The sequence below is a fragment of the Phaethon aethereus genome (genome assembly GCF_964289735.1).
Source record: "Phaethon aethereus genome assembly, chromosome: 2".
Lineage (NCBI taxonomy): Eukaryota > Metazoa > Chordata > Aves > Phaethontiformes > Phaethontidae > Phaethon > Phaethon aethereus.
Genome location: NC_138582.1, coordinates 107923879 through 107940913, shown reverse-complemented (window position 1 = coordinate 107940913; position 17035 = coordinate 107923879). Strand labels below are relative to the sequence as shown.

The 17035-nt window shown below is 37.2% G+C and overlaps 1 protein-coding gene across 1 annotated transcript in view; it reads left to right on the top strand.

Moving 5' to 3' along the window:
• ADCY1 (adenylate cyclase 1) overlaps window positions 1-17035 on the top strand; it is a gene marked incomplete at its 3' end in the record, with an annotated part of 176574 nt that overhangs the window by 111578 nt on the left and 47961 nt on the right. Inside the window, exons 5-7 of the mRNA XM_082015514.1 lie at window positions 395-522; window positions 11107-11265; window positions 12704-12845. Of these exons, the coding sequence (XP_081871640.1) occupies window positions 395-522; window positions 11107-11265; window positions 12704-12845 (429 nt within the window). The remainder of the gene's footprint in view (window positions 1-394; window positions 523-11106; window positions 11266-12703; window positions 12846-17035) is intronic.

The window sequence follows — 17035 nt, the reverse complement described above, 5'->3', positions numbered from 1 at the left end:
TTCCTGATATTCAGTATTTTCTTGTTTTGTCCTTTAGTTTAGATTCATACAGGAATGAAGTCTCATTGCAAATCTTGAATTCATACTGACCTAATGTGAGGGCAAGGGAATAGTATTTGTTCAGAACCATAGTTTTAAACAGTGTTACCCCATGTGTGTTGAACAATGTGGGACTGATCTCCAGTATGTGTGTGTGTGTTTATAAATAAACAATTATGTGTATGATCTCAGCTGTTCTGTGCAGGGAACCCAGATTTCATGAACTGTAGATTACTTCATTTGACCACAAAAGGATTCCCTGAATGATTGCATAGTGTTGGAGAAGATTTTATCCTCTAAATATTGGAATATTTATATGAATAGTAAAACTTCTCCCATTTTCTTTTTATTAAAGGAAAACCACTGCAGGAGAATAAAAATCCTAGGGGACTGTTACTACTGTGTATCAGGATTGACCCAGCCCAAAACAGATCATGCTCATTGCTGTGTTGAAATGGGACTGGATATGATTGACACCATCACGTAAGTACTGTGCACAGTGAACCCAGACAAGAGTGCTACAACAACTTCTATGTGGCTGTCGTGGTTTAGCCCCAGCTGGCAACTAAGCACCACGCAGCTGCTCGCTCACTCCCCCTCCCGCAGTGGGACGGGGGAGAGAATTAGGAAAAACCTCGTGGGTTGAGATAAACACGGTTTAATAGGACAGAAAGAAAGAAGGGAACAATAATGATAATACCAACAAAGGAATGTACAAGAACAAGTGAGGCCCAATACAGAAATTGCTCACCACCCCGTGATCGACAGCCCGTCCCCGAGCAGCGATTTCCGCCCCCCCGGCCAACTCCAGTTTATGTACTGGGCATGACATCGTATGGTAGGGAATATCTCTTTGGCCAGTCTGGGTCAGCTGTCCCGGCTGTGTCCCCTCCCAGCTCCCCGTGCACCCCCAGCCTCCTTGCTAGCAGGCCAGCACGAGAAGCTGGACTGTCCTTGACTGCTCAGCAACAACCCAAAACATCAGCACATTATCAACAGTTCCTCATCCCAAATCCAAAACACAGTCTCACACTAGCTTCTGTGAGGAAAACCAGCTCTATCCTGGCTGAAACCAGGACAGTGGCGTTCAGGAAGCGTGTTCTCAGAAAAACGGCAGTGTCTGCTAGCACTGCCCACCTAGCAATTCACACGCTTGCATTCAGGTCACAGGATAGGAAAGGTCATTCTAGACACCAATTTTCCACTACATTTAATTGCTGTGAAGAAAAAGTAAAAAGTAGAGGCACATACACATACTGATTAGGGCACAGAAATATACTGGGAAATAACAAAATATTCCTATGGCCATTTACCACAAAGAAAGGAGTCCAATTTCTTGTTTTACAGGGAAAAACACTGCTCATTTTGCACATCAGTATGTAAACTCAAAGCCAGTCCTGATGTATTCATGTTGTGTATGTGTTTGTATTCTTAAAATGATAGCTTGATGATTTTTTCTTTCTGTATGTCATGTTTAAACCCTTAATTTATACTGATTTTCAGAAATGTAATGGGAAATTCACTTTGCTGATCAGAAGATCTTTTTGTGCATTGATCATTATTTTAGCAAGGTGAAAAATGTGAATGTGAGACAACTGTGAAAGGACTTTTAGCAAGAGCTGAAGATCTATTTCACTACATAGGAGGGAAGGGATAAAAATGGGAAATTTCTTCACTACAGTATTGCTCTGTGCCTGTGTGCACACGTGTTTTATAGGGAAGCTATAGGAAGTGCACACATGTATTAATTCTGAATATATATAAAAACTGATCAGCACAGCGCTATTACATTTGGAATGAGCTTGCACAAGTGTGTCACATCAGTGGCCTTAGCCTGTTCTGTAGTGGAAAATGTTTGGCCACTGTTTCCAGTAGCCAGTTATTCTTCCTCTCTGTTGTCATCTGGACTGTTGGGAATATGGAGTTGTCTCAAGGTTCTGCTTCCCCTACTTAGTCCTCAAGTTTTTGCATTGTACACAGAGAACACCTACCTTTTCTGTGAAGGTGAATAGACCACAGTGTAATCTTAATTTAAAAATTTATAGTAAACTAGTAAATAAAGAAAAAAAATTATAGAATGAACAAATATAAGGCTTATGAATTCAAATTATGCATTTTTATTTGAAATATTTAACCTTCTTTCTTGTTTCTAATAAAGCTTTTACCACATCATCCATTTCATGTCTTCTATTTGTATGTGAGGATGTTTGTGCACATATATGTACACAAGGAAGTTGTTTTTCCAAAACCAAATTGTGCTTATTTGTGGACAGTATTGATGTTGTAGAAGAATGTATTATGATCCTCTCACAGAGTTCACTGTAAGTTTTGCTCAAGAGAGTTTGGTTTATCTCTGTGGAAAGAATGGTTATAATTGTTCAAACCCTGCTAATGCAATGGGGAACATGGACATTACCACACATTTTTGCTGTTTCATATCAGCCTTAAACTTTTCTATGAACCTGGATTCGTTGAGCTTTCTTTGCAGAGGACTTGAAGGCATAGAAAAAAGGAGAGAAGTACTTAAAGCAACTGAACGTTGATTCTCATTTCTAGCTCAACCCATGTGTTTTTATTATAATGGTCATTCATAAAATCTCTCAGAATGTGAAGAGTTGGGTAAATGAATCCATATTCTCTCTCTCATTCAATGCAAACTTGTCATCTTTGTAAAAATTGTAAAATTGATTTGTAATTTGTAATTTGTACAATTGACTTTGTGATCTATGATAACATATGATAGTCTATGATACTATAAAATCCTAAAAAAATACCCAAGGTCTGCAGATTATGTATATGTGCATTCTTCCAGAAGTATATAGATACTCCATTTATAAGGAAGCCTTGGCTTTAGAAGCATAGTTAGATATACAGGCCTTGTACAGATTTTGCAAAGTCTTTTTTTTTTAAAACCCTGGAAAGCAGTAATTGATGTTTTTGTCCTCTTTTAAACCTAGCATTAATCTTTAATTCATTCGCTGTGCTGTGTTTCATGTATACAAATAAGGCAGTGATATAACTGTCTTCACTTTCCTTTTTTTTAATGTTTCAGTTTTACTAATATTAAAAATGAAACAAGTTCCCTTTTTATGTTGTCATTTATTGACTGCTATCGTGATAACATAAACATGAAAAAGGAGTTGAATTAAAAAGGAAGGAATGAACTGGGACTGTTCAGCCTGGAGAAGAGAAGGCTCAGGGGGAATCTTATCAGTACATACAAATACCTGATGGGAGGCTGTAAAGAGGACAAAGCCAAACTTTTCTCAGTGATGTACAATGTCAGGGCAAGAGGAAATGAGCACAAACTGAAATATAAGAAATTCCATTTAAATATAAGAAGAAACTTTTTTACTGTGGTCAGATACTGGAGAGGTTGCACTGGAAAATTGTGGAGTTTGCATCCTTGGAGAGATTTAAAAACCATCTAGACACAGTCCTGGGCAACCTTCTGTAGCTGACCCTGCTCTAAGCAGGGGGGTTGGTCTATATGATTTCAAGAGGCCCCTTCCAGCATCAGCAACTCTATGATTCTAAGTGCATAGGCTGTAGTGTGTTATCTAGACATGTTTGGTCAGAGACTGTGGTAGAAGATAACTAACTGACAATTTCAGCATTTTATTTGTTAAAGAATTCATAAATCGTAAGTCTTTAGAGTGTGTAGTCAATGGTTAGAGCACAATGAGAGGACAAGATGGAAAAGAGGTAAGGTTATAAGAAAGTGCCAGATTTATTTAGGGCTGTTGAATGGCTAGAGACCTACTCTGCATCCTTTATACATAAGCACAATTAATTAATCCAAATTTTTTATTTTCAATGAGGAATTAGTAGTGTAAGGACTGTAAGATCCAGGCTCAACACATATTTCTTCTCTTAGTTAAAAAGAATGTGCCTGTTCTGCTTATGTTAGGAAACAGGAAGATGGTACATTCCAAGTACCATTGGCCTTGATGGCAGTACTGGATATTTTTCTTTTTCTGCAAGCAGAGCATCATCTGTTCAGATATTGTTGGATTCTGGATGAGGTTCTTTTGGTGGCAGAAGCACGTGCCTAAGCCAATTGCACAAAGAACACCAAACCAGGAAAATAGGTTCTGCTGAAGATTAGGAAAAAATTCTTCACTCCTTCACAGAAGATGGATTCCCCAGATTAATTTGTTAGAAAATACATTAAGCAAATGAAAAGGAGAAGTGAAGGACTTATGGTGGTTAGGTTGGAATGTAACATTTTATTTTTTCTTGGTATGATTATTATGTGTTGCTGTTTATCAGTCCCATGAGATGCAGAGTCATTTTTGTTTTTAAACTTCCTCCTTTCATCCAGAGTTGGATGCCAGCTGGTAGTTTTCTATAAGTCTATTCACTTCACTGTAGAAATCAGGTCTTGGCATTGTAAATTTATGCTTGGAAGTCATGATCCCTAGTGACAAGTTTGTCACGTTACCTGTGATAAACTTATAAATAAAATCACTTGAACAGTGATTCAGCTGATGGATCTCTGAAAAGTGCCTGTCCCAGCGATATGTACCACCAAGATGCACTTTTTGCAGGAAATCAAGGAATAGAAGCTGCTAGTGGCTGGTTGATGGATCTGTGATTTCACTGAGTTGAATGTTATAATGAGTTCATATAAATTGATACTTTCTATTCTCTTCATGTTCTCTGTAACATTTAAGTATCCTAGAATATGGTGCTGCATATAAGTATCATCTGAGAATGTTGCCTCATTGCATTTAGATTGAGATTTTCAGGGTACTTTTCAACAATCATTATAAAATACTTAAAAGTTTCACAATTTCATCTGCTATGTACAAAGTATTTTTTTCAAGGGCACAGTTAAAGTCAACCAGAATCATCATCTTTTTTTTTTTTTCCTAAAAGAACCCAATAAAACAGATAGTGTTACAATCTGTTTCTATTCCAAAAAAATTTCTGCTGCCAATGAGTTTTGTGTCAGTGCCTCAGTACAGGCCAGGTGTTTGTTCTACTTCAGAGTCACTTAAACCATCATGGCAGTATTTAATTGGGAGCTAAGTGTTGGATGCCACTGATGTTGCTTTCATCAGGTGAGTTTTAATTGTCAGATTTTTGTTAGTAATATAATTAAAATGATCATGTTCATTAGCACCTGTAATACAACAGATGTTGCTCTAATGTGGCAGATGTCCTCACCTCAGTTTTGAACACTGTGTTAGGCCAAGTATGCTCTTCACCTTACTTAAATTGCTTGCCTTTGAAGGTTCCATTCTATTTACTACAGTATTTTACTTTCTAAATAGATATATTTATTAGCTCATTGTCATGTAGAAAAGTTTTGCCCAGCTACTCAAGCTCTTCCCTCTCTCCCCCACAAACCTGCTAGAGTTCTGATTTAAGCTAGCGTTACAGGTACAATTTTATACATTCTTAATAATAGTTTATCTTTCCTTACAGAGGACTTCATCAACTGGTATAAATTATATTAAACAATTCATTGGCTCAACCCAGAAATGTAACCTCTTAGGAGATGAAATGTGATGAAATGAAGGAGTTCTTTAAATGCACTCGATAACGCCACAAGGGCAAGAAGTGAACTGTAATGTTGCCAATTGGAAATAAGGAGGCAATCTGGGTGAGCAGGATATAAATACTAGATTTGGGACTGGGCCCGAATACTGGGGTAAACATTCATAAACTTGTCAAAAGTGTAATGGGATCTTGTCATCATTCATGTCGTCACATAAACAGTACATTTTCACGATACCCCTTCCCTTGACATCTTACTAGGATGTTGTTTTAGTACTCAGAGAGAATTGCACCACTAGCTGCATCACTGGCCGTGTCTACATCATCAGGTAGCATGGCACAGTAGGAGCACATCTGTAGATCACAGCAGCTGGTGCTGACTACTTCAGTTTAACCCATACATACTACAGAGGGAGGAGGGTGGGAGGGTTACTTTAGAATAGGTCTCGTCTGCCCCCCTGTATTGAACATTCCTACTGCATGTGGAGTTTGAGGAGATCTGAAGGAAAGAGTCCGTGAAAGTTTGCTTCTTGAAATCTGGGCATCACAGTGGGGTCTATCAGGAGGTAGATCAGCTTTTCTCTGTGTCACATAGGTGAGTTTATCCCATATGAATAACTCCACCTAATATGGATGACTCTACCAGTCATCTATGTAAGACCTCACAGATGGAAATTGGGCTTGTTTTGCACCTGAACATTGTGTTGCTGCCTGTTTGCATGGGACATTGTGGACGCTGATACTTGAACTGTCTCTTTCCCATGCGTTCGGTCATCGGCTGACCAAAGGCACTGGGGAAGGGAGAGGAACTACAGCAACAAGTTTGAGGAAGCCCAACTGAAATGTCAAGTTTTCTTGTGTGATATTTTGTCTGAGGAAAAAGACAGAAGCAATAGCTTTCCTGATGTCAACACTGTTGATACTTCTCTCCTGGTCGCTCAGAAGTCCGCGTCCTGGGAAAGTTTGGGCTGGCAGGAGTGAGTTGACCTTGAATTCTGGGAGAACCAGCAGCTGCATTTTCAGCAGCGGAGAAAGCTGTCTACCATGATCTGACTTCACCACCATTGGTAAAATTTTAGTCAGCTTGCATCTCTGTCAAAGTAAGCCTTTTGACTGCTGAAGCCATCAGACCTTCACAGCCCAGGCTCTCTGCCATAGCTCTCTGCTCCCATGCTCCAGGTGAGCAAAGTAGTGGGAAAGCATACAGCTTTGGTCAATATTTATAAAAGAACCGCCCCCTTCCAAAATCCCAAACAAACAAAAAAAACACCACAAACTTGACCTGGAGAAACAGCTGGTGAAAGAGGACAGAAAAGGTTTTCAAGCAACAAAAGTGACTTGCCTGAGAAGTCTGTTCTTCAGTCCCTGCCTTGTGGGAAGACAAATCAGAGAGAGGGCAAGGGGGCCTAGCACACAGGTGTTACTAAGTACTGTAGGCCATGGCCTGCAGCCTCTCCTCCCATGGCCTGCCAGGCTGACAGAGCGGTCCACAGGAAGATAGTATTTGTCATTAACATCCAAGAACTAACCAATTCCTGATGATGTTGAAATGGGACTGACACAGAAATATTTAGGCAGCCGTGCAAAATTAAAGGGCACCTTAGAACTGTGCATATATACAAAGCAAACATATGTAACTGAACCAAAAATCTTGTCAATGCCTTTAACCGGGAAACATCTATTTCTATGCAGATATTTTTAGACATAAAGAAAAGTCCTAAATAACTTATAAGAAACAGGATGCAGAGGGGTTTTTTTTCCTTCAAATGCAGCACAGGTCTGGAGCTGTTCTGCAGGTGATCTAAATGACTTTGATGGTTTGTAGCAGCCCATGAAATATTTGTTGCTTAGGAGAGAACTGAAATTTAAAGGCTTGGTAGGATATTTGAGCTGTCAGGGTAGATGTTTATCTTACTAGTCACTTAAATAGACTCTGCACGCTTCTAGTTTAAAAAGAAAATATTTTTCAATTTCTATTTGTTTCTGGGCCTACTTTTCTATTAACCTTTGGAAAACTTTTCAGTATATCTGAACCAAGGAGAGAATAAGTTATAATGAATAATTTATTTGAGAAACTTCTATTCTATTTCCTATTCATGGCTTGTTTATGAAGTGCTGATATTTTTTTCAGAAATGTATTTATAATTTAAACTGCATCATTGGACACTTTTGTGATATTTTAGTGCAGAAATGTTGATGTTGTTTGGGAATATGATTGTGGTACTGCTCTTATTTGAAGTCTATTCTTTACATATTACTTAACATTCCTCATTTTTGATAGTTCAGTGGGGTATATTCATGGAAATTAACAACATAAAAGGCACACAGGTCTTAAAGGTAAATTAAAAAATTTTAATGAACTGGTTTTTTCCTACTCAAATTTAATAATGGTCAAAGCACCCCTGAAACACACTGTAGTTTCTAGGGAAAATGTAGAAATGTGTTCTTGATTTAGATTTTTTACTAAGTGACTACTTCTGGAAGTCTTTTGTTCAAAACATAAAGTGTTTTCAGATTCTGCTTTATGGTTCATTGGTACATAATACAGTCCAGCTTATTTGACAAGGAGTGTGGTCAGCCATGTTGTATTTCTTTGCTCATTTCTTTGCATTTACTTTTTGTTATGCTGTTCAAATTTTAAAAAGCAGATGAAATTTCCCCCTCTCTCTCAAGCCAGTTGAGACAAAGCAAGGTCGAGAGTCTGGAGTGGTCTTTATCAATGTCTGAATTTAACTGTCTTTCCACTTACACTTAACCTGAGGTTTTATATACTGTTTTAAATGGGAAAAAAAGTAACATTAGTTTGCAAACAGAGAAACTCACACACTTGCAGGTTCACCAGTGAAGGTAATTACAGAGGTACTTAGTTATGCAGGAGAACAGAGACAGGCAAGCAAGGTATAATCTGGAAGGGCTTTGGTTTGCAAGGTATAGTCTTAGTGTAAGATCAGTCTGTTAATGGCACAATGCACACTCACAGGTGAAGATACAAAGGATAAGTTATCATTAAGTGGTTTATATTATTAGCTCCTTTAATTTCCTCAAGGCTTTGTCAAGCAGACTGTGTGAAGAACAAGCCCCATAACACCCGAGTCCTTTTAGGACTCCTTGGAGTCATTTTTGAAGCTTGACTGGGAACAGTTACTGAATAAAGGAAAACTGACCTGCAGTGAGTAGAACTAGGACAAGGAAATATTTCATCTTTCAGAAAGCTGTGCATAAGCCTTTCTGTGCTGTTGCATAAAATATGACTGAAAAATGTGGTATGCCCAGATTCCCTATGGGAACAAAAGAGATCTCCATGTTACTCACATTAGTGGTGGTTGACATGGTATGTACTTCAGCACTTCATGGCTGCAGAGCTCCTTACTTAAATTGAGCCCAGTTATCTTGTGCTATTCACCCCACGTCTTGACCTATGCTGCCCCTTCTGTTAACTGTATTTAAACAAGTACAACTATACAAGGGACAAATACAGTGACTACTCCTGAAATAGTTGAAAAGTCCTCCTAAGGACCTCTCTGCCAGATCCAGTGTAGCTGGACAATACTTTAAACAAGATAATAGTCGATGAAGGTCAAGGGAAAATTATAGCCAGAGCCTTAGTTTAAGGTTTTCTATTAAATGCATTGGAAAAAATAAATTTAAAAAACTAATGAAAGTAAGTCTTATAGTGATTAGTCAGTTTCATATGTTCACCGATATGATCTCATTTTGCACTGCAACTTAATTGCGGAATAACAGGTGTCTCTATAACAGAAAAAGCTACAAAGGTTTATGCACAGTTTTATCTCTAATGTGTAAGACTGTTAGCTTCAAGGCTCCTTTTCAGTGTTCAGAAGTCAGCACAGGGTGCGAGTTATAGCATGTTCTGCATTCACAGAAATGAAAAATCCTTCCTTACTGTGGCACCAAAATTAAGAATGCTTTTAATAATTACTTTGCCGATTAATTCCTCCTTTCCCAGCTACACAATTAGAATCTCTGAAGGTTAGATTTAATTTACAGGTGCAAGTCCGTACTTATAGATGGTTTCTGTGCCACTCTTGCAGGAACTTCGGAAAGATACTACTGTTTATAATCATGTTTCATCTGCTGTTCTTGCACTGATTTATTGGTTTCATCATTTTCTTTGTCCTGTACTCCTGTAACTGGGTAATTGAACCTACTAGAACCTTCTCAACTAGTACCTCTCCATAACTCTTTTCTCACAGAAACTGTAAGAGCATTTAAGCATGTCTGTGCCCTTTCAGTCTCATCATGATGATTAGCTGACCATATCATAAAGGTAAAGTCGCAGCACAACTCTATGTAATTACTAGTAGATGCAACAGTTTCCTAGCTGTAGCACAGGCTGAAAATACTAATCGAAAAAATATCATAAAATATTAAATAAGTAACATCCAAGAAGACTGACAGTTTGAGACACTTGGGAAAAAAGTGTTAATTTTTAACTGAGTAGGTTTTCATTCAAGTTGAATTTTAATTAAATGGCAAACTTAGAGAACATCACAAATCTAAGCTTTGACAACATAAATGAGACAATAACTTTTAAAAATTATTTTTAACACTCTGTGCTGCACAGAGAGGAATGTAAGGGTCCAAACTACGCTCTTTTTCCAGTTTAATTTATTTTAATTAGAAATAAAATGTTTTTCACTATTAACTTGAGATCAAGCTACTGCAAACAAAAGGAGTAAGGAAAAGAAAGTATCATTTTATATTTTTATATTGATTGATGGAGAACTGAAAGAGGATAAAATTACTTTGAGTCACAACTAACTGAGGTAAAAGAGAAGAAAAATTAAATGCAAGTCTTGAGTGACTCAAGTTTATATTTTATTCACAAGACCAATCTTTTCCTTAATGTTTAATATTAAACTCCTTCATGATGAAATTCATTTAGTCAACATAGGATCAAACATGGTGTTTATACAAGTGAAGTGGGGGTGGCTAAAAAAGAATTAGAGAGAGAAAAATCCACCAACCAGTAAACCCAGTGCTAGGATAAGGAGAAATACTAACAGAGATTTTGGGTAAAAAGAAGAATTCAGGTAGCGCATTACAATACTTCGTCAAAAGCAGTCTGGAGTAATGGTAGAATTGAAATATGTTTGCTTATTTACATGTCAGGATAAAATTAAGCCTAATAAGACAGTTTCAAAAATCCTCATTTGATTCCAGCAACCACTTTGTGGTCACTTATCATCCTGCTGAAATAAGTAGGCATTATGAAAAATGGACATTTATGACAAGTAAATATGAGACACAAGGTAAACAGGAAAGTGCAGGATTTAAACTGTTTGTTTCTGAGTGAGTTAGAGCCAGGAAGTTCTTTGTTTATCTCCCAGTAAAATATTTTTTGTAGCAAATACTGCAAAGGTGGCAAATAAAACCTAAATGTTATAGTCTTAGGGACGTTTTGTGACAAAGCCATTTACTACACATGATTTGTTGTCTCTTTTTTCTTTTTTTATTTTATTAAATGTAATGAAACATGTAATGAAAATCAAGGGCAGTGTTACTGCCTAAAGACTAATATTCTGATGCTGTCTATTCCAGGTCTGTTGCAGAAGCTACAGAGGTTGATCTCAACATGAGAGTTGGATTGCATACAGGCAGGGTGCTTTGTGGGGTCCTGGGTCTCCGAAAATGGCAATATGATGTCTGGTCAAATGATGTGACTTTAGCTAATGTAATGGAAGCTGGAGGACTGCCTGGGTAAGTCTGAGAAAGAACCACAGAAAAAGAAACGGAAACCTGTCTGGGTGAAGAATTTATTTCCTTCTTTGAGGCATTTGCAATGGAATTGCGTTTGATAAGAAGGGTTGTGTTCAGTAAGAGCAATCAATGTATTATGTGATTTATCCCATGGAATTCTCCAAACAGCCTTGATATTTATGTTAGTAATAGGTTAGATTAGAAGCAATACATTTCCTTATTAGAAGCTGCCAAATACAAAGAGTAGGAATGAGGCAATGCTAGGAATGTAGGAATGCTAGACTTGTGCCATTTCAGGTTATAAAAGTAAAACCCTGTAGTTATTCCAGGAAATTTTTACCCTTGCACCTCTACACATGGTGGTGGGGTGCCCTACTCCTTTTACATGGCAAGATTTCCAAAACTAAGCGTGCTATAGAAAAAAAATACCTGTTTATGTACTCAAATATTGATGGTGTGTGTGCCAATGATACGGTAGCACATAAATCTGCAGCCAATCCATGGGCCACATCTTGGAATTTTAAGTACTCTTTGGACAGCCTTGGATCTGATTTAAATGCACACTGCACTTTCACAAAGATACATGGGTGTGCTTCTGTGTGCAACTGAAATTTGTACTGGAACCTACCATCCTCTGCTGGATTTTTACAAGATCATGATTTGCTGAACAGGAGGACAATGAAACCTCTTAATTTTTATGGTCAAGATGAGTGAATTTCTGTTTCTTAGGTTATTTTGCCTTAGAGAGTTTTGGCACTGTATTTTGTATGTTCCTTATATTAAGGCTTTCCAGCGAAAAAAATCTGAACATGTTTAATAGAGGAAAGCAGTAATAGCTTTTCAGATACCTTCTGTGAAGACATTTCAACTATAAAGGGTCTTTCGGGAGAAAATATGAAGACAGTTTTTAGGATAAGACAACTCACAAATAGTGTCAAAGATGGCTGTGCTGCCAAAACAACATGAATTAGAAAGCTGCCTAGAAAACAGAGTAAACGAAATTAGTCAGAGACATGAAGGGGAACAGAAAAAGAAATTTCTCCTTTATGTAGGAGAGATTTGGAGTGTGAAGTCACAAGTTTCAAACAGCAGCATGTTTCTCAAAGCAGGCAGTGAGGTAAAATCTTAAAAAAGCCAGTGGAAGATGATGTGCAGATTTCCACTTTCTACAAATCAACAAATCTGCACGTGTTTGGACAGTCAACAGTTATCTTTTTGTTCACTTTCTTCAAGTTTAGAAAATGCATGTAATTAATAGAAATATGTCTATGTTCTATTTGGCTGAAAAGACAAAACAAAACTTTATTTTTATATAAAAAATAGGGTTTTGCATGTGATTTGACCTCTTGATGATCTTCTGTGCAAGAGTGTATTTCAGTAGCAACTAGCTCATAATATATCTTTGCTTCAAATAACAATGCAAGATTTTTCTCTCCAGGAAAGTTCACATTACAAAGACCACCTTAGAGTGCCTAAACGGGGACTATGAGGTAGAACCAGGATATGGTCATGAAAGGAATAGTTTCTTGAAGAAGCATAATATTGAAACATATTTTATTGTGCCATCGCATCGTAGGAAGGTAAGCTCCAAAAATTCTAGCTTATTTGGTGATATATTTTTGTAATTTAGCAACTGTTCTGTGATATCTTGAAAGCAGAGGCAATACTGGTATTTCTTATTTCTAAAAGCTCTTCAAACACTCTTGAAATAAGAACTTTTGGTTTTGACTGAATGCTAAAAAAGCCAACCTTGAACATTACAGAGAAGATGATCAATTTACTTTTGAAGTTGAAAAATAAAACTATTTTCCCTTTACCCCCAACAAAGAAAACTGTTGTTTATTCAGATTCTGTAATTATGCTATCAGAAATGATATAGTATGTTAGTCCAAAATTTTAATTCACTCTTCCTCCTCCCTTCAAAAGAGTATTTCAGAATATTAATGCTCACAGCTTGGCTATTTTCTTCTAGTTTTCTTTACTCTTTCATTCCCATATTCCCATGCCATTTTACTCATGCTCTCCTAACCCTTTATACAACAACTTGTGATGATGGTGGCTCCTTTACTGGGCCTGGAGGATTCCCCAAGGAACAGATATAGAAAAAGTAGTATTTACAGACATTTCATGCCCACAGCAGAAAAGTTACTGAAATGAATTCAGTAGTGATTGAACTAACATCCCCTGGAAGCCTGGAAAATCTGCCATGTTGCCAAGCTGTACAACACAAGCCCTTTTATCCAGGTCAGAGGAAGAGGCTGCAGTCAACCATACTGCTTTTGAATGTATATACCACTGTACCACAGATCAGATGTTTATGCTGAAGCTGAGTAAATTTTCTAATATTGTTGCAACGAATAATATATTCTCTGTCCAAAACATGCATGTTTTTTCTCCTGCTACATTGAGTTGCTCGTAACAAATTCAATGTTTCCCTTGCTTGCTCTGCTACTTCAGACTCCCACAATGATTTTCTTCATCCCCCTCTTATCTTAGCTGCCCTTCCCTCCAAATTTTCTCCCTTCAGCTTCTTCCTTTTGTCAGACCCCTGGGGAAAAAGGAGTAAGTCAGCAGTGCTGTTGAGGGACAATAATGTTTTCTGCTCTTTTCTTCTTTTTGGTGGAGAACAGAAAATGGAAAGTGTGGAAAGAATAAGGTAAGAGAAGATTTTAGCTCATTTGAGCAGGAACTTCATTTCTTAGATGTTGCTCATGATTTATCCACCCCTGATGGAGATGAAAGTAACTCTTCATTCTAACCAGATTTTCAGAATAAGGAGAACAGAGGCCCAGCATTGCAATGGTTATATCTTGAGTCTCAGCACATAGGCAAAGTGGTGACAGTGGTTTTCCAACAGGTTCATACTCACACTTTTGTTCCTCAACCACTTACTGAGTTTAGGGCAGTCTTTTGTTCTACTACAAAATGTGACTTCAGTAGGAGTCTTGAAAGTCCATAATCATTGTTTAAACACATTTGGTTTGTTCCAACCCTTTCCACATCAAATGAGGTTTATCTTAGAAGTTATCTGCCATAACACGTTTACAGGCCAAAAGGAACTCCATTGCTCTTTATCTCAGCCAGACAACTCGGGATACACAGTTTTGCACACTTATCTTCTGAGATTCTGCCCAAACAAATTTCATTCAGCGATTTGACCTTTAGAGGGAAAATTATAATATCCAATTCTGAAAGTAAGTATGAAAACAATACAGATGAGGCTTAAAGTGATGTGAAAGCTCCATGTGTGAGGGTGTTAGCCAATGGGTGTTTGACAAAAATGTAACTGGGGAAAAATAGGTAATCTTAAATTCCATGCCTGCAGTCAGTTTTGTGGTCTAAGTTTGATGACATGGAAATGTTGGGAGTCCAGTCACCTGGGGAATTTGATTCTGAAAATGAAAACTCCTGTTGTTTTGTCCCAGAAATGCTGCTGCAAGGGTGATTTTTTTATGCACTTCCTCTAAAGCATCTTGTTATTAAAGAGATGGAATGTTCTCATCTGCTGTGAAAATCATGTGATTTCACATTTTCTTCTTCTGCTGGTGTATATGATTAATTTTAGGCAATATGAAAGAAAACAGGCAGGAAAAACAGTGGGCTAGATTGTGTTTTGGCAGTCAATGAGAGATTTTTCTGGTGGCTTTCTTGAAATCAGAATTAGTTCCTAAATTAGTCTATCCCAATAAAGAAGAAAACATAAGGGAGGGTTTAATTAAGGTAGGTGTGCTGCTTATCGCTGCTAGATTTGTTTGTCTTGGTTTTCTGTGGTTTTCACTCCTGCGACATTATGTGTAATTTCATTCCCTATGTTATTATGTATCAGGTTTCATTTCCTCTTGAGAGAAGAAATAGCTGAATTTCAGGAAATTGTTGATAGGTTGGTGCAGAGAGGCAAGTAGAGAGAAAAGGGGATAACTCTGGCTAGTACATATAGAAACTGTGTTGTGTCAACTCTGCTGCATAGATCAGTGATTGGGGAACAGAAGCTTGACATTCACATATTAAAGTAAACCAGGTCAATGCATGTTTAATGTGCAAGGATGACAGCCTACAACTGTGTGAGCACACATTTCTTCATCTTTGCAAGATTGCTGAGAAACTGCTGGTGACTGCCAAGAAACAACTGATCAGTTTTTCATTAGCTACATAAACCAAATGCCATCTTACCCATGGGTGTCCCTGATAGGTCTGTGGAAGCGGCAGATACTGCAGTACAGCTTGGTTAATGACATTATCTCTCCAGCATGTATCAATGGCATGTCAACCAAACTGGCAGAAAGAAACACATCATGAATTTTACTGGTATTAACTGGCTTCTCCACTGGGCTCACAGGTCAATCAGCATGTCACTTCACTGTTTGTCACAGTACGTCACAGCCGTCACCAATCTTCTTGCATACCGATCATTGGACCCTGAGCTACATAATAGCATAGTTACCTTCAAAATAAACAACTTCTGAACCCTCCTACCCTGATTCAGCCATTAACTCTTCATAGACATAGAAACAGCAGGCTACCCATGAAACACAGACAAGATGGAGTTTCTTTAGGTGGATTCAAGTATCTGCTGGTTTTATATTGCATTCCTTCCTCCGCAGCCTCAGTAGCTGAAATGCAGACACATTTTTTATTCTTTATGTGACATCTCTGACATTAATATGAACTGACTTTAGCAGGTATGATGCCAAAAGCAATGAAAATCAATGTTATAAGCAACAGATGGCCAAGAATATGTTGAGTTTGAAAGGTAAATAGGCCCATATAGTTTTTTAAAAATTTTTATTTATTCATTTAGAAGACACATACCCTGCATTCTTCCATATTTGGTCTAACAGGAAGATCTTTCATCATAAATATCACAAGCCAAAAATAAGAATAACAGTATAAGAAAACTCATTCATGTACCAGGTACATTTTAAATGTGAACAAATTATAAATTATTCCCAATTTTTTAAATCTTTAATTGAATCAGCTAACAACAATTTTGTGATCTGAACTAACTGCTAGTTTAGTGTATAAGTTAATATGTGCAAGAGCACTTCTAAGTGTCCACTGAGGAAATACTTTTTTTGTTTTGTTGCTGTTTTTATTTTGGTAGAGATTATGTCCACCTATTATTTTTATTACTATAAGCAATAATTATACATGTTTGACTAGATAACACTCAGCTTCTAAACAGACTTAGATAACTCATCTGACTTCCAAAGGCATACAGAATTTTTTTTAATTAAATTATTTTTTTTTGCTGGCCATCATAGTTAAAAACTTATGTAAATATGCTTTTTAAATATAATACAAAATGTTATAATGCCCTGAAAAACTTTTTTTGTTCTGAAAATGCCAGCACATTTCTTTGAAATAAAGTTTATGTCTTCTTTATATTTTATATTGATACTAAAATTTACAATGATATGACCAACTTATTGCACTGAGACAAGATTTGAAAAGTTTGATTAATGTAACCAGCCATGAGTCTGACCACATCCATGAATGTCTTGGACTTTTAAAAGAGGTCTGATCCAGTTAGAAAAACACATCTCTCTCTAATATGTGAAATGTTCACAAGACTCTATGCTTTAGACACATGGATGTTCTCTTACTTTCACAATGTCCTAGCTTTCTGAAGTATTGTAAATATTACTGTATGTGGTTGTTATTTCAGAAAAAAGAAAAATCTAGGCCAGATCTGTTAATCTCAGAGCCTGTACAAGAACTTTGTAACTCTGCCTAAAGCCAGCTAAATAACTTTTTCCATTAATGTTTCCTT